We start from the raw sequence: 26369 nt of genomic DNA, 5'->3' as shown, positions 1-26369 counted from the left end.
CAAGAATATTTTGATATGCATTGTGGTACACTGAGACTATAATAATGTTATGGAATAGTTGACACAGTCGTTTTCATGTGAAATGTGGAAACAGTAAAAAAAATTATATATTCTGAGGTGAACTTCAGAAGATACAAAGTTTATTTTCGACAGTTTTGCTTGTGTGATTATATCTGTGTGCATATATATATATATAACGTACATCTCACAAAGTTTACTTTTCACACCCACCAAAGTTTCACCCAACAACTTAAAACCTTTTGGAAATTGTTGTGTCTAAAGCTGTAGCAACTCTGCTGATAAAATATCACATGTTTCTTATAGCCAGAGCATCTCAAGAAACACATTTATGTCTGTCAAATAATATCCAATAGTACTTTTTCTATTAAATATGCTTTGCATGTGGAATGTGTGATCTGAGAAGAATTAAAGCAAAGGAAAAAGTTATTTTATAGCCTCATTAAAAATGTTATTGATGGGCTCATTAAAGATATTATAGAAAAGAGATAGATAATAATTTCTTATTGTTTTTATACTTTAAAAATCAGTTTCGTAAAGAAATGTTTTTGACAGATAGTACTTAAGTGTAGCTATTTGGATAAGGAGAAACAGACAATATGCTTTTATATCCAGTTATCAAAGCAATCTGAGAAAACACAGGTTTGAGCTACATTGCATTAAATGCCTTTCAAAAAGATGTCTTTTCATGCACATGAGCCTGAGTTATTTCTTTTAAACGAAACATGGCAAGTGGAGATTGTATTTGTTGTGTTAGTGCTTTACCTGAAATTAGTTGCAGATTTTTGTTTTGGTTTTGGTGATTTTATCAGTTTTGTAAACAAGGACAATTCCCGTTAAAAATAATAGCACTTTTAGAAGGTTAGATATAATAATACCCACAAATAAATTAAGATCTGTAGAAATTTCTTTAGAAAATGGTAATTTGTTATGCCAAAGCATGTGAAGAGATATTTCTGCAGAATATTTACTTCTCCACTGTCATTCTAACAGGATTTTCTGTCCTGTGGCTGACTGGCATTTATATTTTAAATTGCATAATCTTAAACTTTTGAGTGAACATATTAAGTGGGAGATTTATAGATATTTTATGCAGCCATCTCATATGTTCTGTGCTGACACTTAAGCTTTATTTGGTCGTCAAATGGAGTTAGCTCTGTATTCTTGAATATTTAAAAGAGCCAATATCAAGACTGTTGTGGCATCCTGTTTAAAAGGCAAAGTGATATGCTTATAAATAAACTAATATATGGTGTTAGTCTCTTAACTGAGCAAAGAAGTCCATATACCAGAAGAGAAAACCTACAAAATCATTGGAATAAACCATGCAGTTTGTAAAAGTGACTTTGGAAAACGTGTGTTGTTGGACAGTCAAAAGATGTATAAAGTTTTAACCACAATAAATAGCTGACCTAAAATGAAATAAGGGCAAATGAAATGCATTCCCCTTAATGTAATTAGTAATAGTAATTGATATGTTCCGTCTCCTCAATCTTGCTGTCAGGAGAGGAGGGATCCATTTACAAAGTTACATTCTGTTTAGACATCTGACATATTAAACAGGATCTTTTTTGTTCTCAATTTTGTTTGTACTGTAAGTAGATGATTTTCTATTTTTATTTTTTAAATATATTACCTTTGATTTTTTAAACACTCCCAAATGTATTTTCTTTGATTAAACCTCACATAATTTTTTTTTAATTCAAGGTTTTGTTATGATTTCTCCCCTTTAATGCTGAACTTATCTAAAGAAAATCTCCAAGGTTGTTCTCTTTAATTTCTTAATGGTAGGGATTAATTAAAAATCTGAGATTTCATCTGACACAGAGCCTTCACTTTATTTGTAATTTTTCTTAATTGCCTTATCATAGTTCTTTACTTGTGATATAAAGGAAACGATGTCTATGACAGTGTTCTTATCTTTATGAGAATTAGTTTGAAGTGTTGCTCCTAAGTTCCCTTAATGGTTACATTATAATGAGGTAAACAGCTTTGCAGAAATGTATTTGTAAATACTGACCCCCTCCACTTCTTTTTGGTTTGTTTTCATAGGCTTTAGCAATGTTCAAATCAATCTTCTTTAGTTACTCTTGGGCAGAATCGAGGAGATAATGTGTTGCAAGAGTTGCTGGAAGTATTCTGAACTTCACACAGTGAAAAAACTGATGATGTAGCCCAGGTTTTCATACTTCAGACATTTACAATTCAAACAAAAACCCTTCTTCTCAACTCAATAATGTGTCTACTTGAGCAAACTGTAGATCATTGACATTAGGTATCCACCTTTCCATTCATTCTTCTTTTGTGCGGTAAACCTGGTCTTGGAGGTTGTTAAAGTTTTGTGACCTGGAAGTACAAACAGTGCTTTTGATTTGTTAAATGAAAGCAGAAGCAATCTATTTTTTAATTTATTTTTAAATCACCAATATTTTACTATGTGTTAAGTATTTTTCAATTTTCTTAAAAAAAATATAACTCCAAAAGTTTGACAGAAAACATAAAAGCAGAGTTACCACTTTGCATGTTGTTTTCAAGTCCTCTTGAGCTTATCCTTGCCGTGTTGTTATTTAGATAATGCACTGACAAGTAAAAATTTTATTGTATTTAGTGAATGGAAAGTAAGGTACTTTATTTTTGGCAAGCATATAGAGGATGCAGCTTGAATAAACATTAATTTGAAAATCCATTTGTAGCTGATCCTGAAATACGCAAGAAAAATTCATGTTAGTTCCAGTGACAGTTTCCCTAGCCTAAGGAACTGCTGAATGTTGTCTGAATAATGTTCCCTCTAATTGATCAAATTGTGTTCAATATAGTAAAATTATGGCAGAAATTATTTTTTAAATTACTTCCATTTGGGAAACAAATAATGACTTACCATCTATTAGAGTTATAAGCACTGAAGAAACTGAATATCAGTTTATTTGTGAGTGTGTATTATACCATATGTATTATAGTGGAAGTGCATCTGTCTAGTGATGCCAACCCCAGCCGCCTCCAGTTTTAATTCTATCAGCAGAACTTCTACAGTATGGTTCTCCTGCCTATAAGCCAGGATATTTTCAAGAGGCACAATGAATCTGCCTATGGTGAGACTTCTGTTCCCTTTGGCCTGAAATCATAGGTTAGAGGCTAGTAACTGATGAAACTTAGGCTGTGTCTTTAGTCAGGAGGTATCTACTGGCTTTCTGGATGTCAATAAAACATGGGAAGGGTCATCCACTGATTTGACCTGCAGCATACATACAAATTTTTACTGAAATCCAGGTATGACAATTTGAAAATTACCCCAAACTTCTCCTAAGTCAATTAATGGCTTGACGTAAGGATTCTAAGTAAACCATGCAGCTGCAAAATCATTTTTTCTTGTTAACTTTTCATCTTTGAGTAAGTACATAGCTCTTATGGGGAAAAGCATGCACGCAGTAAATATATATCGCGATCTCTCACTCTCTCACATTCACACACGCACAGATACACTCATATAAACCAGCTATGGCGCTATGAGGCTCATTTCCTGTGATATTGATATGCTGATAATGTGGAAAAGAGTTGAACTTCAAACAGATACAGAATTGACAGAAATATATATCATAGTCAACTGCTCAGTGTTTGTATCTGAAATCGCTAGAGTCATCATATTTTAGAATTAAAAGATACCAACCAAAACAATCCCCTCATTTTGTAGAAGAAACTGAGGCCTCATATGAAAAAGTTAATTTGATTGAGATCATAAGATTATCAGGGATTTAATGTGAACCAGAGTCCTAGACACAGAATGCAGGGTCCAGTGTTCTTTTTTTTTTTTTTTTTTTTTGTCATGCTACTTGTAGGAAAAAAATGATTTTCTACAACTTTCTCTGTATCTATTTCAGTAGTAACAGAAATCTGTTGAGATCTACTTATGTACATATAACTATATATTTAGCTATGAAAACTGATTTTTTTACAATAGTATATAATTTACTTTAGGCTCTAGGTTTTATCTGTAAAATTATCAGGGAAATTATATTTCTAATTTTATAGCTTTTTAAAAGAAATTAATAGTTTTTCCCCCCTTATGGAAGAAAGCAACTGATGACATACATTAAAGTAATTTAACATGCTTTAGAAGATATATTCAATAAGTTGACAGGATTTTTCATTTTAGCAGAACAATGACAATAGATGTAAGCTCCTACCTAGCATTTAGTACATCCTCAATAAAAACATATTTATAGTGGAAATGAATAAAAGCTTTTTATATATTATGTATGAAACGTTCTATGCATTCTGATTGAGAAAATCTACCTTTTCCATCAATATTGATGACTCCTTTGGCTTCCAAGCGTCTCTGCATTTTGGCAACTTTGCAGATGCACTGTACTTTGATAGTATCCTTAACACGCAGTCGTGAACTGGTTTTTCCTCAAAATGTTTTCTGGAAAATTGATAGAAGAATGTGACATTTTGTCATTTTTCAGTTGGATCACTTCCTTGTTAGTCAGTTAACCAATCTCGTGTTTTAGATTCTAAATTTACATATCGATAACATATAAATTATTTATTAATGTCAAGAATGAAATCCGAACTGTTTTTAAAACTAAATATAGTGTAACAAAACCGTGGTTTCACAATAACCACCAATGCTCCTAGGCATTTTAACATCATTATTTTTCTGGGAGAGGGTGGTTGTAAAGGTTATATAGGAAATTTAGTATGACAATTGTTTAAAGTTTTATGTTTAAATTATGTATAACCAATTTCTAGGCTATCCCCAGGCTCCCCATCCATTTATTTACTATAACTCTATAGAAATAGTAGGATCTGTTTATATATATATATCTTGAGTCAGCTTTGCTTTTCTTTCTTATTTATTTTAAAAGCCCTTAGAATCATTTCTAAAGCAGGGACTCTGTTTCAGAACATTACACAGTGCTTAATTTAGCATTAGTGTTGTGGGAGAAATCACATTCCAAGAAGAATTGAGCTGAAACCACTAAAACTAATCTTAATTATCACTTCTGGTGAATTAATGTTTTAAAAGCAGAATAAAGGTTTATTTTCAGGAATTTAGTGATGTTTGTATTGAACTCTAATGCTGTGTACAAACAAAAAAAAAATCCATTAAAGCTTGCAAGTAGGATTCATCTGACAAGTTAACTTTTTCCCCCTTGAACTTATTTATTATTTACAAACACAAAATTTGCAAATAAAAATTCTCTGCTCCAAAACTTCCACCACAGCATTCCAATCGGGCATAAGACGTTGGGTAAATTTTCTTCATCAATTTTTTTTGACCTGCATAAATCTTTATTTTCCTTTTTTCAGATGCGTCCACATCCATACATTACTGTGTTTGGCTGAATTCCACTCTAATATGATGCTCCATTATGCACCATACTCTGATGACCTTGCTACTTCGCAACCTGCTGGAGCCTGCCCTTGGCCGTGGGGTGTCAGCCAATCACTGCTTGTTCCACTTGTTGTGCATTTGATTTTCAAGTTTTTTTTTTTCTTTTCGTCTCATTTAAGGAAAAATAGTATTGAAATAAATAAACCTATAAAAAAAGTATTAATAAAGAAATGTGTTACTAATGGGTGTCAAAGTCACCAGGAATTCCATTCTCAAAGAGGTAGTTAGCAGAATTTAATAGTAAAGTCTTTAAAAAAAAAACAAAAAAACCCAAAAGCCTATTTCAACAATGATTTGAAGACCCTGGCTTTGGGTGAACTGAGGAAAATTTAGTCTATTAAGTCTTTGTCTATAATACATTAAATAACGACTTTGAATAAAATCCTAAATCGATCAATAGTTTTAACTTGTTATGTAATCACAGTCTTTTCCAGACCAGTGAGATAGTTGTGAGAGTAAAGGATGGTGTCTCTTGCTCATTCTGTGTGTCTTTCTAAATGCCACTGTGTGTGTTTGTGTGTCCTCCCACACATGTGTATGCAAAGACTTTGAGCAACATTTATAAATTGTATTGTCTGTAAAGACATTCAAGAGATTTATTTTGTATTTATCGCAGCCACTGCCAAAGGTTGATTTTTCCTTAATCAAGAAATACTAAACAAAATATCTGTAGACTTTCCAAGGGATTGTTTGTTTTTTAAATTCCTTAAGAAAATTTAGAAACTTTCAGTTAGATTCACTGAAGTCACTGTGGTCATATTCAGAAGGAATATGAAGGCTACATTCATCTGAAGGCTATTCTATTTAATGTCAGAGAACATAAATTCAAGAGGCTTCAGCATGTGACATACTGAGAAAGCAAGTAGCCGGATTTTAGTTGTATAAGTAGCGATTTGCTAGGTAAGTCAGGGAATTCTCTGTATGGTCCCTCTAACTCTCTCTGTTTGTATATTTGTGCTTCTGTTTGTTATGTTGTATGTGTTTACGTGCCTAAAAATAAGTGTTCCACTTGTAAACTTTGATAATTGTATAATATATTTATCATATCATCTGCCCAATTAAAGTTTTCCCCAAGTTTTGAAATACTGACCAAGAATGCCAGATTCTTGAGAAAATTTTGGTGAATTATTGTTAACAGAAAAGCACTTTCAGAAAAATAAATAAATACTGGAACAACAGTAAAATACGGAGTGACAGGAAACGCACGCGAACCCATGAACATCACTAATGTATGCATTTCAGACCTTTTATTTTATTAGCCATTGACTTAATTCTCCAAAAAGGAAATTTTCAGAAGTATCACTGAGACTATAGTGAAATTCCTGAATAAAACCTAATGATCATCAACCTCTCATTTCGTTTTGAGCACAAGGACCAGTGTGAGAAACTGGTGAAGAGAATTCTTACTGCTTTTAGCTTCTTGGAAATGTCATGCTTCCTCATTTTAACGAGTAAACTTCCTCAGATATGCTGAAAGTGTAAGTCCTCTAACAAATCACGTCAACTCCAAAACAAATTATAGACCAAAAAAAAAGGCCAGAATTTTGGGGATAACCTAAAATGTGTAATCACATGGAGGGGATATTTATGAATATCTTCACAAAGAAGAACATTATAAGGCAGAATTATGCAAACTTGGTTTGCAACACACTATTGGGACATGAATCAATTTGTGAGTTTCTACCACAATTAGAAAGATACAAAATAAAGCCAAAAATTTTCAAGGATTCCATCCATATAGTAAGAGTAAATATTGTCTTGGGAGATCTTTATTTCAGTTGTGTTTGTATGCCTGTGTGTCTTTGGCTTTTGGTTGCTTCGTAAAAAATGTGTCTTATTGTGGAAGCAGCTGAAAAGTATTGCGAACCACCACTCTAGACTGTTTGGGGTGGGAAACAATGGCTATTTACAGTTATGATTAGAAAAACATAATAAATCAAAACAAAAGAATTACTAACGCTCCCCAGAATGTTAGTTTGTTATTAAGCTGAATCAGAACAATCAACAGCAGTGAGCTTTTGAGAAGTCCATTACCATTCCTCTGCTTTTTTTTTTTTCAATCTCTGAAGATGTCGCCCTTGGTTCCCATCCCTGCACAGACATTTCTCCCCCAAACCGCTGCCTCCAGTTGTCGTCCCCACCTCAGGTCTCCTGACCAGGCTCCTTTTCAGTTACTGGAATTTACCATTTAGGGTGGTGCCTGCGGACAGATGGAGGCAGACTCAGAGCCAACCATCCAATATCCTGTATATTTTAGCAGTTGGACATTTTCTTTTAAACGTCAGGACAATACTTCATTCTCCTCTGTAAACTCTAAAGAGAAATATGAGCATGTTAGAGACTAGTTTAAATAAAGTTTATTTCTTTTAACACATCTCATATCAGCTGGTACTGGGTATGAAAAGAAAAATGGGATTGAGTCTGTCCTCATGGAATTAGTATATTAAAGAAGATTACAGAGCAGAAAAACGATAGATAATATTTGCATTATGCTTCTTCAGTTTCAAAGCATTGAATGCATGTTTGCTTCTCAGAACAATCTGTAAGGAAAAGCACCATTTCTATTTCTGAGACAAGGGAACTGAGGTAATGAACAGCTGTTTCATGGCTCTGATGGAACTGGCTAAGAACTATCAGGTCTTTGAAGAAATAGCCCAAATTCAAAAGTACTGACAGCATTTAGGGGAGGTGGTGACATTTGTACTTTTGACTACAGTATATTTTCAGACTTACCTGGGTAAAATCTTTGCAAAAGAATTAGAATGGGATTCATTTTTCAAACTTCTTTTGGTCACAAACTGCACTTTATATTACAGAAAAAAATGCTGTGGGTATAATTTAGAGATTGAATTAATTAACCCAATTTGTAAACAATAGCCTCATATGTGATTAAAAACAAACAAGCCAACCTCAAGAATTAGGTAAATCACTCTAATCCTAACTTTACTTCTGAGGCTCTCTCTAGAAAAGCTATCGAGGTCCTTCAGAAGTAATTCCATGTTTGAAATAGCTCCCTGGGAATAATTTCTATCTATAACTTTGCAAAACACTTTTCTTGGATGTGTATGATTTTTTAATCCATTTACTTTATACAGAATAGATTGGCTATGTCTTTAGTATACAGTACAAGGCTTTGTAATTAAAATGATGGCTAAAACAAGGCCCTTATCTTCAGTGCAAAAATAATATATACAAGGTAAGGGATACGTGAAGTTCAGGGGAACTATCCCCAAGTTTATCTTGTCCATCATGTGATTCCAGTGCCTACTACAGTGTCCCGCGTATCAGAGACACTCCTAAATATTTGTTGAACAGATGACTGAACAAAAGACCTGGGCCTTGGTACTAGGTAGCCTGAGAAATCCACCCACGTTGGATCACTGAACTGCACTGTGGCCACTTTTCTATCCATCTCTGAGAACATCCTAATTGTTATTTTCTTTCCCTGCTGGGTGGATGTCTCCATGATAAAAGGCTACCTGCTGGGTTGGCTAGAGTCTCTGCCTTCTCTGCGGGGTGTGTGACTCTTGTTTTGGTACCAAAAGAGCAATTGTCTGATTTCCCCTCTTTGCTTCCTCTGGGTGGTGTTATACACACCAAACCCTTAAAAAAGATAAAGTAAACTAAAGCAAACTTGTAAGGAGGCACTGGTCACACAGTAGATGTGTGATGTATTTGAGGGGCTTTGAAAAAAGCGTGCAAATACATGGGTTTTCAGGATTTTTCTGGCACTCCATTTTTAGGAGAAAAACATACACATGTGTCCCCAGACACACGCATGAGTCTCCGTTTTGTCAGCGTGTATCTTCCCACAGGCAGTAGTAGTGTTTCGCTGTGCCAGCCCACGCTCACTCGTAACGCGTTTTTCCCCCCTCCGTTTCCATTCTCACTGCCCCTGGGGAGCGGTCATTTTTAAAGGTGAGAATCCAGCACATCTGTAAAGAGAAACATGTGCTTGGTGTACTCGGGAGAGAGGTCTAGAAGAGGGAGTGTGCCCTGGCTGGGGAGTGATGAGCAGTGAGGTGGGAGCTGAGAAATGCAACTCGGAAGCACGCCTTCCGAGCCCCAAGTTCTAAGGAGAGCCTTTTTTTAAGTAGCAAATGACCTCTGGAGGAGTTGGTTCAGTCTTTGGCACACCTGGGTGTAATCTGCTGTAAGCAGATAACTAGGTCGGCACCTCACAAAGACCAGTAGTTCTTAAGAAATGCAGATTTGATGAGGGCCTTGAGGAAGGATGGACAACTTTCAGTAGTTTAGAAGACCGAGAACTCTGTTAAGGCACCGAGTGGCTCGAACTCCAGCTGGGAGACAGGAGGTAAGGTGAGATTATAACTAAGTAAATAAACAAATAAATAAAGGTGGGCGGGGGGATTCAGTCCTGACAAAAGCCAATGTTTGTGGCCTTGAATTTTGACCCGGGGCCCTGGTGACCGGAGGATGACACTAAACGTCAAGGCTTCATGTGATTACAAAATTAGTGTCAAAAAGCAGTGGATGTTTACTTTCTCCCATTTCTGCCAGGTGTTTTGTTTGGGTTCGGTTTTTGTTTTCAGCCTGGAGTATCCGTCCACCTGCTCTGTCGTCATTCATTTTCTACCCTGTATTTTTGACAGAAAGAACAGAGAAGGAAAATAGAAGAAAAAAAAAACACAAACTGCATGGCAATATACTCCCCTTCTCTCTACTATTATTATTAGACTACTGGAATCAAAGCTGTTGCCACATTACTGCCATGGAGCTGTTTCTTATCCTAATTTACTTTGATTCTCAGAAATTGAGTTCTGGTAGCTCTGTACTATATCCCAGAAACCTGCATTTTTGACATTTTCACTTTCTCAATTCTGATTGCAGAGGGTAGGTCAGGCTACAAAAAACGTGAGGTTTAGAGCCCCTGAAATCCCTAACTTCTGCTTCCTGGCTCACTCTTCGACAGCCTCTGGGAAGTAGGAAACTAAAGCTGGACGAGGTAACAGGAAAGTCTGCCTTCTTGTCCTGGCTCTGTCACTGACTGGCCAGTGTGACCTATGTAAGTCTCTCAAGTCCCCAAGCCTCTCAAACTCATCCTCTGTCATTTTACGTAATAACCCCTGCTCTGATTACATGACAGGGTTCATGAGAGCCACATAAAACGTGTGGGGCTTGTCAAAAAGCTACTGCAACTTAAGATAATATTTCTAGTTATCAAGAAATTTCTCTAAGCCCTTCTTAAAGTGCATTTACACTTTTGGGGTATTTTCACTATGATGTTAAAAGGTTATTTTGGTTTTGGTTTTGGTTTGTTTGGTCACAGTGTACTTGTTTGGAGCCCTGACGTTCTCCAATCCTGGCTGATTTCTCCAGGGTAACGCTGATCCCGCTCAAGGTGCGGCCAGTGCGTGTGCCTCTCTGTCTGCCGGAAGGCACTGGGTTTGGTCACAAATCATTTCAGTGCCTGTGGCATCTCGACGGTGAAAGAGAAGCAAAAGCTTGTTGCTGTAAAACAAGGGGTTTAGGAAAGGCTCACAATAGTTTGTATCCATTTTGATACTTTAAAAATTTTTTTCACTACTTTTTAAGAGTGCTTTATTCTTCTGCGCATTATTTCCTGGGAGGTTTTCTTTCACTCCTCATGCCAGCCTGTAATATTAAGAGCTGTCATTTATTTGAGCTTTAAGTCTGTGCGGTCACTCTGCCACGGGGTCTGTCACACTCATGCATTTCCTCCTCCTAACGACTCCAGGAGGCAGGGCCTGCTCTTTTCTCCATGTGACATATGTAACTGGGAAAAATACAAACAGAAGCTCTTAGGTCCCTTCTTCTCCACCTAAAACAGGGGGCCTTAAGTTACCTGCAGTCAACTTTCCTCCAACCTATTTCCCTCTTTGAATTTGAGAATTATTATTAGCATAATAGTCCTGATCGATGTTTGTTTGTATTATGCACAGATTTACGTGTTCATATATTTAGGCTTTTGTACGCAGTTTGCTCTAGTGCACAATCCCTGCTATGTCTCCTGAGCAGGCTGAGAAGAGAGTCTGTGTTAGTCACAAGGACTGTGGTAACAAAATACCAAAATACTGTGTGGCTTAAACAGTAGAAATTTCTTTTTTCACAGGTCTGGAGGCTAGAAGTCTCAGATCAAGGGGCCAGCGCATTTGCAGAGCGAGAGCTCTGATGTCCCTTTCTCTTCTTCTAAGGACACCAGTGCTGTCAGATTAGGGCCCTACCCTTCTGATACCATCTAACCATAATTAGCCGCATAAAGACTGTAACTCCAAGTAAGTCACTTTGGAGTTTGGGGCTTCAACAAGTGAATTTCCCAGGAGATACAGTTCATTCCATAACAGAATCCTTTCTTGGTCCGAGCAAGAACTTGTTGGACCAGATCATCATTTCTTCATGAGTTTGTCATTTACCACATATGGTCTGTACTTTCATAGGAAGGAAGGTGCACTTCCCATTTTATGAGGACCTTTTCAACCCTTTTCAGATCAGCCTCAAAAGACATGCAGCCAGATAGATGTGTTTTGGCATTGATGGAAAATTGGTACAATTGCTATAGCTTTTGTGAAATAATATGAATCCATAACATGTAGGCATGTGCATAAAATTTGAAATTCATGTTTTAGCTTATTATGTCTAACATTTTATGCACATCATTGAATGCTTTCTGCAGTTTTCAGCTTTCACAGGGATGTGTGACATTAAATAACATCTTAGTTATTTTAATTTTGCCAACTGATAAGTTCATGTAGGTATATTAATTAATATAAAATCAATATTTGTATAAAAGAGTCCAAAAATTGTTCCACAAATGTAACAGAGGTCTTTTTAAATGATGATGTTTATATTTAGTTTTAAATGTCTGGTATATTTTCAGCATTAAAGTCCAAATGAAAAGCAGTAGGAGTTGAGTGGGGAGGGAATCAGTTGAAACAGTAATAATGTAGGCTTAATAATCCCTCTTTTCAAGGGACAGTCTCAGTGGATTTGCAGGCATAGTGGCATAATTGGTCTGACAACGATCCAGTGGGTATGATTTCTCATGGCATATGGAAACTGCCAAGCATGTAACCGAGGCTAGTCCCACGCTCTGAGTGACTCTCCACCAGCTATTATTATGTATGCATGCAACACTTTGCATCATGACACAAACCCAGGGACACATCAAGGGTTTTTCTTTTTTTACACTGTGCCTTTTAATTTTCTTAGTTAAAATTTCATGTGATGAAATACATAATGAGTAGCCTGGGAACTATATATGCATAAAGCAATGATTTTTTTAGGGGGATAATACATCAACATCAGGAGGAGGGACTCCTTTTCTGTCCTTTGGTCAGAATTTCTAACGTCTGAACAGACCTTTCCTAAGAACTACCTTTCTAAGCTTCCTGAGCTAATTTTACATTTGACTCCCTATATTAAAAATGGCAAGTTAATCCGCCCTTTTGTTCAGGGAAATGGCAATAATTATGGCATAAATTTAAAGGATTTTTAAAAAACTGCATCTAAATTCTAAATCTGCTTTTCAGTGTATTTAACTATTGAGCACAAAGACCAATTTTAGATACAGAGATGGCATTTCCTTAGGGCGTTAGGAACAAAAGATGGTGATGCCTATTTTTTCCAAACCAATGCACATAGTATTAGGTCAGGAGCATTCAAATTTACATTGTTACAAAGACTCCTGGCCTTTCTCTTCAAAGTTTTACCTTTAATAAGAAACGTGTATGTGTATGTTTGTAGATGTATATACGTATAATATATATATAAGGATGTATATATACATTCACATACACAATACACACACAGAGGTAATACAGTAACATTTCAGAGAGCAAATACTTAATATTGTATGCCAATTACATGATTATATGCAAGGCAATGTTTTGGAGACTGGAGAAAGCAATAATAAAAACAGACAAACATTTCTCCTCCTGCAGAGATTCATTTTTAGTGAGATAATACTTAAATGATAGATAAACTTACAATGCACACTATATTCTATGCAGTGGTCAACATGTTTCACATGTGTTAACTTACTATGTAGATACAACAGTCCTAGGAAGAACGCCTATAATTGTCTTCATTCTGTAGTTGAGAAAAATGACAGGCGGTGGAGTCGAGTAACTGGCTCATGGGCCCACAATTTATAAAGTAGCAGAGGCCAGTCTCTACCACCATGCACGTGCGGAGTAGAGGAAACAGATCTATTTTATAGATAACTAGTTCTATGAGAATGAAATTGAATTCACTGACTTCTCTTGAAGGCTTTGGTGATATTTCAACCTTCCTGTTTTAATACCTTTTACTATGTTCTTGAAATTAGGTCAGTCAGTCCAATTTTTTTTAATACTACCATCTTAAACCTTAATCAAAGTGCAAATCAAAAAATGGGAAGACAGATATTAGACCAGCAGGCCCTCCTCCCCTCCTTCCCTCTACCCATTCTGTGCTTGGGGAACACCTCATAAATGTATTTTCCTTTTTTTGTCATTTAATTTTAATATTCTTCATTTCATTCAGTATTCACAGTCTATTGTGTATGTTATTCATACAACTAGGAATAAAATATACTCATTAACTTTTGTGAATTGCCATTTGATTTAGGGCAGGACATGCCTTTATATAGAGAATAAATTTTTCATTAGAAGATTCTTAAAACATACATTTTGTTTACCTTTTACTAAAAAGAAAAGTCATGTTTTATCTTTCCCTTAAGCATTCACATTTGAAAGAAAACAAGCTAAAAAAATTCTTTGTAAGAGATTTCCTGTACATATTCTGGTTTTCTTTAAATTAGGTGCTCATTATTAAACATTAAATTAAAATGTGACCTATATATAGCTTTTTTCTTAAAATACATTATTTTATATTCTTAAAATATATATATTATCATGTTTGCTATTTCTTTGTTTAAACTGTGTGTTTAGATAGATATCATATATAGATAGATAGAAAGATGTCTATATTTCTTTATAAGACACGTTTTCAGTCACCTAAAATTCAGGTGCGTACCAGTGAAGACCATCTGAAGTTGACTCTTTATGATGATAATGATATACTCATTTTTGCTATGACCATGTCTTCCTAATGTGTTAATGATACTTTTTTAAATAAGGATATTTATTCAACTGGTAGGTGTCCCAAAATGTGAATCTTTGTAGTATAACTCTGGGTTCAGTTATATAATATCCCTATATACTTGTCATCTGGGTTGATCTTAGTGTTATTGGAATGATTTTAAATTTTTAAATCTTCAGAATTAGTGAATCAAATTTTTGAGGCTGTTATTTCCACAGTCCACTTAATAATTTGTGGAATTTTGTTTCCTTAACAATAAGCATTAAAAATGTCACCAGCTTTGCAGTCATATCCTATTAATAGAAAGAAAGTATGATAAACTGGTAAGAAGCCCGACTAATAACCCCCTCCAGGCCTCACTTGAATTCTTACAGAGCCCACAGATCACCTTGTTACCATTTGGTTAAAAGTTTACCTTTCATTTGGAAACAACCAATTTAAAGCCAAAGGACTCTGGAAATTAATCAGTGTTAGTTACTGGACTACTAAGTTTGAACATCATACATGCAGTCTAAAATTACCAAATCATTAGAGCATGAGCAAAGTTGGGGATGGAACAATTTGGTTTGAGCTGGAAAGCTCATTCAGATTTGGTGTCTGAAAATGGACAATTAGTTATGTGTCTCTAAACTTCAATGTAGACATTGGTACACTTTCAGAAAGAGGAAAGAGGAGAAAAGACAAAGATTGCCATGTGTTGGGCATAACCACATTGTCAGGACCTGATGATGTCCACAATTCAGCCTGTATGTGTTATTATCACGCTAGCAAAATGTTTCCTGGATACACCTTGCGAGAGTTTTTTTTTTTTTAAATTCACTTAGGCAAGTGGGAATTGTTCTCAGTCCCCAGCAATAAACAGTATGAATAACTACTTTACAAAGTAAGCAAGTAATAAAAGTGCATGCGCATGTGCTCTTGAGAATTCACCACTCTTAACTTCAAACTTTTTGATTGTTCTTTTGTAAAACAAGAACAGTTGTTGCCAGAGCACAAGGCAGAAACTCCTAATGGAAAACATGCATTTACAATCGTGTTAACTACTCTGTTTAGCCTGAGAAGTGTTTCAGTGAAGAATCTGGCTTTAGTGTCAGCTTATGCTTTCAAATATCTGTAAGGCTGTTTGCTAATCACTAAATGACGTGAACCTTGAGGGACATAAAGTGCCTGATGTCCCCACTGTGTCACATTACAGTTAACGGGGCAGCGTATGCACGTCGTGAAGGAAGGACAGACATGGCTTGTGAATAAAAAATTAATCTGTAGATAGTATTTCTGTAATCTACATGTACATGTAGATTTCTGTAATCTACATGTACAAATGTCTGTATAGATTTCTGTCAGAAATGCTCAGCTCTACATTTCAGGCTACAGAGGTACCATGCAAAGAAAATGAGAGTGATTTGGGTGAAACCCAAACAAAGAAAATCCAGCAACCCTTCTAGTCCTTAACTACTGTGTCATGCACACTTGTGCAGTTTATCCTGTGTTCAGAGCTGACCTGTGTGCTGCTTTTCTGATCTCCAGTGTTAGTAAGGACTAAGACAGGGCTGCCACTTGAGCTGTGAATTTTGTTTTGGTATAAAATAGTAACAGAAAGAAAGAAATTATTCATCACAGCCTATTTCATATGAAAAGAGCTTGAAACACAGAAAGATCCTCACATCTAAAAGCATGACTTACCACATAATATGCCTCCGCATTAGAGGGTACAATCCTGGCTGAGAGGCAGATGCAGCTTTTATAAGGTTTATTTTGGTCTTGATCTCTGATGTTGAACAGATCACTCGGTTTTCCTTTATCTCATTTTCCTAACTTATTCAAAACTCCATGGGAAATGTAAGAAATGATAAATCAAACAGGGAAATACTGGATATTGGTGACTGCAATTTCTGTTATAGTAAACAAACTATCTTTAAGGAGGGAGGAGGGAGATTAAGCAAAAAATGAAGTAATGATGAGATAGCTGAAGATAAGTATTCTCCTAGAAGAATTAGTTTAAAAAATTAAAGAATATTTTGTTACCAAAAATAACAGAGTTGTCATTTTGTTCCTAGCACTTATCTGTGGAGGAGAATTGAAGACATATTATTTTATCACTCTGAGTAAAAGCAGAAATGTCTTACTGAAGAAAGGAGAAAAAAGTATGCTTCAGACTAGAGAGGAAAGTCTCAATTTACAAAAGGGGAAAAATGCAGGGTTTTGCTCAGGTGTCTAAAAAATGTTTGGCTTATTTCTTTTTTATCATTTAAGCTGGTTTCTTGCTGGTCCTTTTTATTGAATAATTGAAATAAATGGAGGGTAGGGGAGGAACTTTTTCATCAAAGGCAAAAGATAGTAAAAAATGAAAGTACTGAGGGAATAGAGAAAGGAAGTTGTATCTTTCTGTACTTTCATGATTGCCTACATTTCTCCCTAAACTCATAATTGAAAAGCTCTGAAAAAAATATCAAGTCCTGAGCAAACTGCTAGAGAATAAAACATAACATCCTATGCCCCTTCTACCCCCCACTCTCACTTTTGCTCTCTCTCACATGCACGCACGCACATACACTCGTGCACACGTGCACACACTCCCACAGGCTCAAACTACGTTAAGTTTTAACACAGTCATATGTTTATCTTTGCAAACAAACAAACAAAAATCAGTTTAGGGAGCATTGAAATTTGAGGGGCACGTTGGCATTTTTTGCAAGCTGCCTTCAGAAAAATGATGATTAATCCTCATAGATTTCAAGTTGTGGGGGAAGATTGCTAGAATCATGACTTCAGCAAAGCGGACATCCTGCCTTTGGCAGTCTCCCTGAAAGGCATCGGATTGGAGGCAATCTGTGTTTCCCTTGATCCTTCAGCATCCTGTGCAGTGGAGTCAGTCTGTGGGAGTCTGAGGTGCTGCTCTTTTCTTTTCCCTGTGGCATCTTGTGAGCTTTTACACTTTCTCTGGCTTCATCTTCCCACCAAGCAGTCTGAGTTTTCTCACTGTCTCGGAGGAAGTCAGATGTCAGTGAGTACCAAGCAGCCAAGTGATAAGAATATTTTAAACGCTGAATGTTTTTGAAGTTTTCAGCATCTCAGCTGGATGGAGAAGGCTATAAAGGACTAACAAATTTGGGATTTTTCTCTTGAATCAGCAAGTTTCCAGTATTCCTTGATCATATAATTAAAACATTGTAAAAGCAAAGGTAGAGCTCGAAGTTTGCCTAAGAGGTGTCCCCACCCACCTATGTAACTCTGCAGAAGGAGGGACTTTAAAACTACTAGAAGGTGCACATCCACATGAGTGTTGTTCGTTCACTTATTGAACCCCCAGTTATTGATGTCTCATTGTACTGGGTAAAGCAGGAAGTCATAGTCTTGTGGAGGAGACAGATTTATAAAGGCGTAATTTTAATGTGATCTTATAACGGCTCTAATGGGAGCTCTGGTGCTTTGGGAAGGACTTACTGATTCCTACGAAGGTTGATAATAGACAGTCACTTCACAGGGAAGTTATAATGCGGCTTTCATTTCTCTCTCCTGCAGCAGTCCTGCAGCAATCTTGCAACTTTGGCCATATGGCATTGACTATTCTCTTGGGAACTGGGTTGGAACCCTACCTTTCTTTACATTTCAACAGGTTTTTGCTTTTGATGCATTTCTAATGGATTTTTCCTTTGATTGTTAAAATTAGAACCAGTTAATGAGCAATTCAGTGAGCCTCACTGCTTTGTTGTTATCCTATCTTTTTGACCAAAAACTGAACTTACTCACTGTAACTGTTCACTCTGAATTCTTCACACTTGGCTCTGAATGATTTTAAGTAATTTTCTGATGTCAAACCACCTTCAAATGGCAACTATTACTATCATTGAAGAGATTGAAAGAAAAGGAACACATGCTGAGAAGCAATTTCCCAAAGAGGAGTCATATAGATGCTTTTAATCATGGCAACATTGCTGGAATGTTTACACCCTCTTGAGGCAACTTCTTTGAAAAATACAACAATTCATCTGAGTCATAAGTGCTGTTTTCCTAAAAACAGTTAGTCATGTAATCTTGTATTTTCACACCTTGTATTTATTTTCTGCATTGATTATTGAAAGTGTTATAGCCCTAGTAGATAGCCTAAGAAAAATCACAATGATTTTTTTTTTCCGTACAATTTCTAATTATTTTAGATGCTTTTCATTTTTTTCTGGTGCTCTGTTTTTTTCAGCTGAGCAGCTATCCTGTGTTCTATTAACACTGGTACTTGTTATCAACCGGCTTTCAGATAATCCTGCTTAAGTGACTGGTTGATGACAGCTTTTAAGATATTGCCTCTCCAAGTTGTATTTCTATTCATGGAGGATTCTGGAAGAACAAAAAGCCCTGATGTGAAGCTTTCTAATGAAGGGATTTATATAAGACATTATCCAGAATACAGAGGAAAACATTTGGAGACAAAGCAATCCTAGTTGACTATTCTCCTGTCATTCTCGGTCCCTTGAGCTCTTAAAGGTGTCACTTCACGGTAGATCTTTGGTTTTGTGTCCAGGTGGCAGTAAAGAGTAAAGCATTCTTTATTTAGTGCCAGTGCCACTCAGGGTCAAATTACTTATTTCATTTTGTATGTATATATACATTTTTTTTTCCTCAAAAGAGATTATATTTTAAGTCCTAGGGTAAATTTTGGCCTGGAAACCTCTCACCCTGAGAGATAACAGGCTAATAACTCCCATTTAGGTGATAATTTTTTAAAAATTCAAATTCTAAATTATATTTCTCGAATATATGTATCTTCTCGAAGTATTAAATAAGAAGTAGCAGGCAGAGGGTCACTTTTTTTTTAATGTCCCTGTCAAACCTTGTGATAAAAAGATCCTGAAAAAAGGTTATTTATTGGAAGAACAATCAGACTGATTTTTCTGGAAATTAGCTTCAGTTGTGAGGCCTATGGCATGAAGGGAGAGCAGATGGGTAGAAGTTCTAGAGGGTGTCACCGGGCAGCTAGCCTTGGTTGCAGTCTCTCCCTTTGCGTTTTGGTATCTCTGTTTCCTTGTGTTTTTTGCTACCAACTTTTCCAGTCTCCTGAGACCTTATTTTCAGTAACTATTCTTGAAATTCAGCCATTTACTTTCTACAAAATCTTGCAGAATCTCTTTATAATTCTCTCTGGACAATGGTTTAAGCTAGTACATAAGTTGGGATCTTCTACTGAGAGCGTATTTACACTGGTGAATATTAGTGGGTTAATATGTTAATATCACTACCAGCTATTTGTAAAAGCTGGAAATTGACTTGATGCAAGAACAGTCCAGCTAGCAATGGTCATTTCAATTATCTAAGTTTGGCTAATGGAAGATCTTTTTTTCTTTTTTCTTCCTTCTTTCCTTCCTTCTTTCTTTCTCAAGTTTTTGATTGGGTAGAGTCTAGTAAACCATAAATAGATGTTTGAGGATTTTTATCACTGGGTCTTTTATACCACTGTTATCATGGTGAATTCTTCCGTGAATCAGAATAGAGCAGTATAATTAATCATTTGAACAGGATTTATGATGTGTCTTAATCCTTCAAGTATTTTAATGCATTTTTGAATTATTCTCCATCATGGCAATTTATATTGTGGTTTTTAAAAAGGTGTTGGCTAAAACCATTTATGTAATGATCAAATGTTTTAATACCCTTTGCATAGTTAATGTTGAACTCTGTCTAAGAAAATGGAGGTGTGGTGGTACTACACAACTAGGAAGCTTTAATTTATGTCCTAAGGGGTGTTGGTTAATGCATCTAACCATCATTTTCCGTTTTCCAAGGGTCTCCAGGCCTTATTTTAGTCATGAATTAGTTTCCTATTGCTCTTGTACCATATTATCATGAACATAGTGACTTAAACAACAGTCATTTATTTCTCATACCTCTGATGTCAGAAGTCAGAAATGATTCTCCTCTGGCTAGAATCAACGTATTGGCAGGGATGTGGGGTTTTTTTGTTTTTTTGTTTTTTTTTTTTGGAGAGTTGGGGAAGAATCTATTTTCTTGCCTTTTCCAGTTTCCAGAGACTGCCTGCATTATTTGGCTCTTGACTCTTGCATCTTCAAAGCCAGCAATGGTAGGTAGGTAATCTTCTGGCTCCCTGCTCCTCTCTCTTACACACTGAAAGGTGTTGTAATTACATTGGACTCATTTGGATAATCCAGTAAAAATCTCTTTATTTTATGATCAATTTATTAGAAATTGATTCCATCTGGACTGTTAATTCCCTTTGCCATGCAAGGTAACATATTCATAAATGCCCAGAATTACGATGTGGACATCTTTGTAGGGGCATTATTCTGCTCACTACAGGTCTGACAGGCAAACATTCTAAATATTTGATAACCACATTTTATAAACCACAAAATATTATTTGGGCAGTCTCCAGTTTGACTTTTTTTCCCCCTGTGAAATCTCAACAATTTATCTTATCACCAGATAGATATTTTATTATTATCTCTACTGGATCTTACTTTTCCCTCAAAAGAATTTGTATTTGAAAAAGCTTAAGGATAGAAAAAGCTACAGTGATTTTTTTTTTCTGTAAGATAAACTTTTATATATAAAGCCATCAAATCTTTTAAGATGTGACCAGTAATATGATTTCATGATTTCACTCTCAACTTTAATAAGAGTTTATAACCGCAGTAACTTTTTAAACTAGTTTTTATTTAACTTAAGTACCTATTATGTGCAAATACTATAGTTGTTGTTAGATGGGGTCTGAATGACTTGCTCAACCAGAGGCAGCAAAGAGGTGAGACTAGCTTTCAGGCTGAATATATCTGATTCCTCTTTGGGTTTCAATATCCTAATCTGTAATCTGGGAATAGTGGTGTCTCATGAAGGGGTGCTATGAGGATTAAATGAAATAATGGAGACACAGATCCTGGGACACACAGGAACTCAACCAAGGATAGTATCCTTACTCTCCAGGACTTGGCCTGACAGTGATACCGCTAGAAGGGTAGCATGATGGCGGGGCTGTCTTGAGGGCAGTAAAATGTAATTCTATCTGGCAGTAGTCATAATTCCTCTCTTTCTAACTGCCAGGGCTTATGATTTGTTTTATTTCAGGAGTCCATACTAATTGTGATCGGACTACTAGGTATCAACAGGGGAAAGGATATGTTTTGATTTAGAAAAGACCATTCAGTCATAGCTTACTGAAAAGCATTCAGTTTAGTCCTGTGTGAAGTTTCACTGGAGACTGTGAATCCAAGATAATGTCCCCCTATGAAAGAAACATAAATAAATAAATAAATGTTGACTCTGGAGAAAAGATTTGGTCTCACCAATTCTCATCAATCAGTGTTCCCTGAGATAAAAGGAAATGTTACCTGTTGCTCCTTTGATATCTGAACTTCTTCTGGCACGTATATGCTGACAGCACTTTGTTCCTGAAAGTCTGATAGCAGTTTGTTTCTCTTTGTCTGAATGAGCAGATTTCAGTAAGGCCAGATTCTCTACAAAAGGAGAGGAAAGGTAGAAACAGTCTCTACAATTCTGAAATGCATTAAACGTCTTTCTTACTTTAACATCAAATGATCAAATATATAAGCATGCCTGGAGTTATTCTATATTTCCATTGTAATTCTGGTAGGAATTTTTGTAGAAGGGGCTCAGAATACATTATCTTTCAAGAGGGTTCCAATTGTCAATACAGCAGGCCTGCAACATTATTCTTCTAATGGGTAGAAAAAGAGATAATAGGTGACTAACTATATCACTCACGCTTACTGTAGTGCCCCAAGAATTCCACCATGACTTTTGCATTTGAGAGGAAACACAACGGCCCTGATGATGAAACACTGGAATTTAGGCAAGTAGTAATAAAAGGAAGTTTAGTTCAGTAAATTGTTATAAGGCCAGTATGAAATGAGATTATGATTTGCATATAAAAAATTCTGTACATACCATTATTACTCTGTAGAATTTTTAGGTGCATGTTTCTTAGTTGCTGTGTCTATGGGTGTCATTTTCTCATCTGTAAAGATAAGTATTCTAATAATATCTATTTATAGAATTGTGGGGCTCAAGTATAAATAAGTAGGTGAAAGTAATCTATAAACTGTAAATTGCTGTATGGAGGTTATTTATATCTATTGGGTAGATGCCAGGGAAGCTGCTAAACATTATACAAGGCACAAGGAAGCTACTCACAACATAGAAGTGTGATGCACAAAATGTCAATAATACCAAAGTAGAGCCCCTGGCCTATAGTGAGTAATAGCCACTCTCCCACCTCTAGGCTGAAGGTGGTAAGAGGAGAGGGAAGTTAATGGAATCACAAAGGAGAAGCATTTGGAGAGGGCTGCCCAAAGTGGCCGCAGAAGCTGGGAGTCAAGGAATAAATACTCTGACCTCTTTCTTCTCTCTCTTTTTAGTCTGGGTCTGGAATCCCCACTGGTCAAACCTGGCTCTAAGCCAGAGGGAAAGGGATCCTGTGAATGTAATCTATGTTGGTCAACCTCCTGAGTGTTAGACATGATCAAATGGATAAGATGAGGGTGGGCAGAACAGGTGCATAGGTTGGGGGTGAGAAATTGAAAATATTTATCCCCAACCATGACTCACTGTCTCTAATTAATATTCAGCTCTGTGAGTCCACAAGGAAACAATGTCTGTGGATAGGTTCATCTATATGCAGAGAGAAAAGTCAATCATGGGTTCAAATCTGAAGAGAAGGAAAATTCAGAAATACATCTGTAAATTAATTCTTTCCTAGAGATAGTTTGTGTTTGTTCATGGTAGTAAAACATAGTAAGGATCTGCATGTATCTTTTTCTACTATATGCCTTTGTCTATTTATGTCCATTCATTAATTTACCAGGTTACTGAGAGTGTGCTGAGTGCCTGGTACTGGTCCAAGTACAGAAGATACAAAAAATGGATACCAAATGGTGCCACTCTGGAAGCAGCTTTGGATGTAGGAGGAAAGACAGTTATAAAGCAAATCACTGCAACACTTGGAGCATTTACGTATGAAGTAGTATGGGAGACAGAGGAGGTACTAGCTGGGATGTAGAAAGGCCTTGTAGAAAGTGACCTTGACAGAATCTCGAAGGTCAGGTAGGTGTTTTCTGGACAGAAAAATAGGATTAGTTAGTCAAGAGTTGGAGATGTCCTTTGTGGTGGAGTGGAAACAGCGATAAGGTATTCTGTTTCCAAGGACTTCGTGTTCCATGCAGAGATATTGGAACTATAACTACAAAGTAGACGAGAATCATAGGATATATGGGCAATGTTCTTGCAAATTTGACTTTTTTTTTTTTAATTTCCAACTTTGGTGCCCTTGTGTGGTATGAGCCACTCAGAATTTTGTCTTTAAATTGAAATCTTTAAAAATAATATTAAACTTGATGCTGTACCAATTCAGTTACTGCTGAGTAAGCTTAATTTAGTGAAGATTTTACTGGGGCATTTTGATGTTCAAAAGTGATAGCACTTAATAAATGTTCTTTGCTGGGCTATTCTGATTAAAGTGTCAGAGGATCAAAGATCTCAGCCATGTTTTGAGAGTAAGAGTCCCTCTTCTGTTTCTCAACTATAAATGTTCCTTAAATCCTCACATACATGCTGAGAAATATTTTTATATCATTATCTTCTAGAAATAATCATAGTTGGGGGACAGACTTTTTAAAAGTTTGTAAGCTAAATAATTGAGACTCAAAAAATTATTTTAATTGAAATATTGTCAATTACAATATGTCAATTTCTGGTGTACAACATAATGTTTTGAGACTCAAGTTTTATACTATGTGGATGCACCTAAATTTGATGCTATTTAAATATAAATACACATACATTTTCCTTGGTCTCTATAAGATTTATTAATCATTGTGTGCCCCTCAATACATTTCCAAACCAAGGGATCGAAGCCAGCAGTGACGAACTAGCAGCAACTACCTGGTGTCTCTTCTCTTTAGTTTTGAACCTGAAGCTTGAAGGGAAATGTCATTATAATTGAGTAGTTAGCCTTAATATTTCCACTTCTCAAAATAATGAAGCTATCTTTTGATCTGAATATGAGAAGTGTTAAAAACACAAGTAAATATTAGAAGATGTGGAGACTTCTTTTCCTACTGACACTTTCTGCAAACCTTCCTGAGTGGGCGTCTTTCAGTGAAGGTCAGAATCTTGGTGATTACTGGTGGCTGCAGAAGCTGGTGATGGAACTTTGACCCTGATTCTTAGACAACCAGTCTCTTGTCTTCCTCATCCCTTTAGGTTTCTTGTTTTGGGGTGAAAATCCCTGGAAATAAATGGGACAGATTTTATGAATAAAAGTTTTTTGCCCCACATACACTATTGGTATTTAAATAAATGGCAATTCAATTTCCAAGTAAGTAAATGTATTACTGTAACCCAATTAAAAATATTAGGCTTCAAAATGGGAGCATTTGAACTTGGTGTCATGGATTTTGGGAAGTTCTGAAAGGAATGAGAAGCATTGAGATTCCAGGAATCTTTGATTAAATTACGTTAATGAAAGTGGAAGAGTTCTCAGCTGGCTGGTATGGAAGATGAAACACCACAAATGTCAGCATCGTGTCTGGCGACTCTTCGAGTCATTATAAACAGTAATGGGCAGTATAAAAGACAAGGTCAAAGCATTTCTCTTAACTCTTCCATACAGATTATTTTTATTTCTGGTACATATCTCATTTCCCTTCACGTATCTTTAACTGTAAAGAGAGAGAGAGCGTTTACAATTCTTTTATTGGTAAGGAAACAGAATGAAAATCCCCCAGTTTATATGCAGTTGCTGTGAACTGTATTTTTCTGAGTGGTAATGTGGTTAAGTTAGCAGTTTTCTAAGAAGTATGTTTTCACATAAATTGCAAATTTTGCTGAGTTGATACATGAAGGTGCGTTGTAGGCAAACTTGAGACGTTGCTTCAAGTAGGCACTTAACATAGGCAGATTGTTAAGAGCTCACCATGCAAGATGGTGTGCCACGTGCCATACAATCTATGGATTTTTGGCACAGGGCTCATACTAAGTTTGAGCCGGGCTTCCATGGCAATGCCTATTTTTAGGCTCTGTTAGAGGACAAACTGACTCTTCTATCATTCAACAAGTACTTATTAAACACCTACACTCTTGGACTCTGCTCTTGTTCTCATGTTGCATCTTAATTTAGAATGAAGATATAAAGGTTTTTACATATGTGATGGATTTTTAAAAATTGCAAAGTAGCCTCTTCCAAGTATTCCTCCCAAAGGAGTAGTTACCAATAATTTCTGATTTCACTGTGGACATAAATAAGGAACTGTGTTGGAAAATAAATCATTTTGTCTGTAATTTAAAATAAGGTTTGAATTGTGTTTGATTACCGTGAAGTGTATCGATAAAACCTTGATTTTGTCTGCAAAGTGTTACTGATCATAGAAACTACCAAAAATAACAGCATAGTGGGTTTCTGAAATACGTTTTCATAAGATACATTGAATCTCTATACACACCCTTGTCAAATTGGAGTCAAGTTGGACAATCAGAGTTAGCTTAAAATTAAGCCTCCTCCAGCAGTTAGCCCTGTTGCGTCCACTCAGAGCCATCAAGGTATCCTGCAGATACTCCCATGGTTTTTCTCGAAGGAGGAGGCAGTAGTAGAAAGGGTTACTATTATCCTCTACCATGACTCATTAGAACATGTCCTGAAATAAGTGTAGCTCCATATCAGGCAGGCAGCAAAGCATTCCCAAGTCATTTATCAGATGAAAAGGAAGGAGGCTGTCAAATTCAAGCATCCCTGGTAATGTGAGCAAAAAAAGTGTCACTTTATTATTTTCCCTTTCTTCTATAGAAAACATGATATGTTGATTTATTTTAGATTGTTTAGGGTCTAAGGTATTTTATGGTTGCAAAAGTTATGAATTAAAGGTCCTAAATTGTA

The 26369-nt window shown here is 36.1% G+C and overlaps 1 protein-coding gene across 9 annotated transcripts in view; it reads left to right on the top strand.

Annotated features, from left to right (window-relative positions):
• Positions 1-26369, top strand: part of PCDH7 (protocadherin 7) — a 386956-nt gene that overhangs the window by 5951 nt on the left and 354636 nt on the right. Inside the window, exon 2 of one of the 9 annotated variants that reach the window (XM_072945452.1) lies at positions 5329-7722. The exons of the other annotated variants lie outside the window; for them this stretch is intronic. Within the exon in view, the coding sequence (XP_072801553.1) occupies positions 5329-5364 (36 nt within the window). The 3' untranslated portion in view covers positions 5365-7722. Of the gene's footprint in view, positions 1-5328; positions 7723-26369 lie in introns of those variants that run through there. 9 annotated transcript variants of the gene reach the window in all.

The sequence above is a fragment of the Vicugna pacos genome, chromosome 2, assembly GCF_048564905.1.
Source record: "Vicugna pacos chromosome 2, VicPac4, whole genome shotgun sequence".
In the NCBI taxonomy this organism is placed as follows: domain Eukaryota; kingdom Metazoa; phylum Chordata; class Mammalia; order Artiodactyla; family Camelidae; genus Vicugna; species Vicugna pacos.
This window is presented reverse-complemented; position numbering and strand designations above follow the sequence as displayed.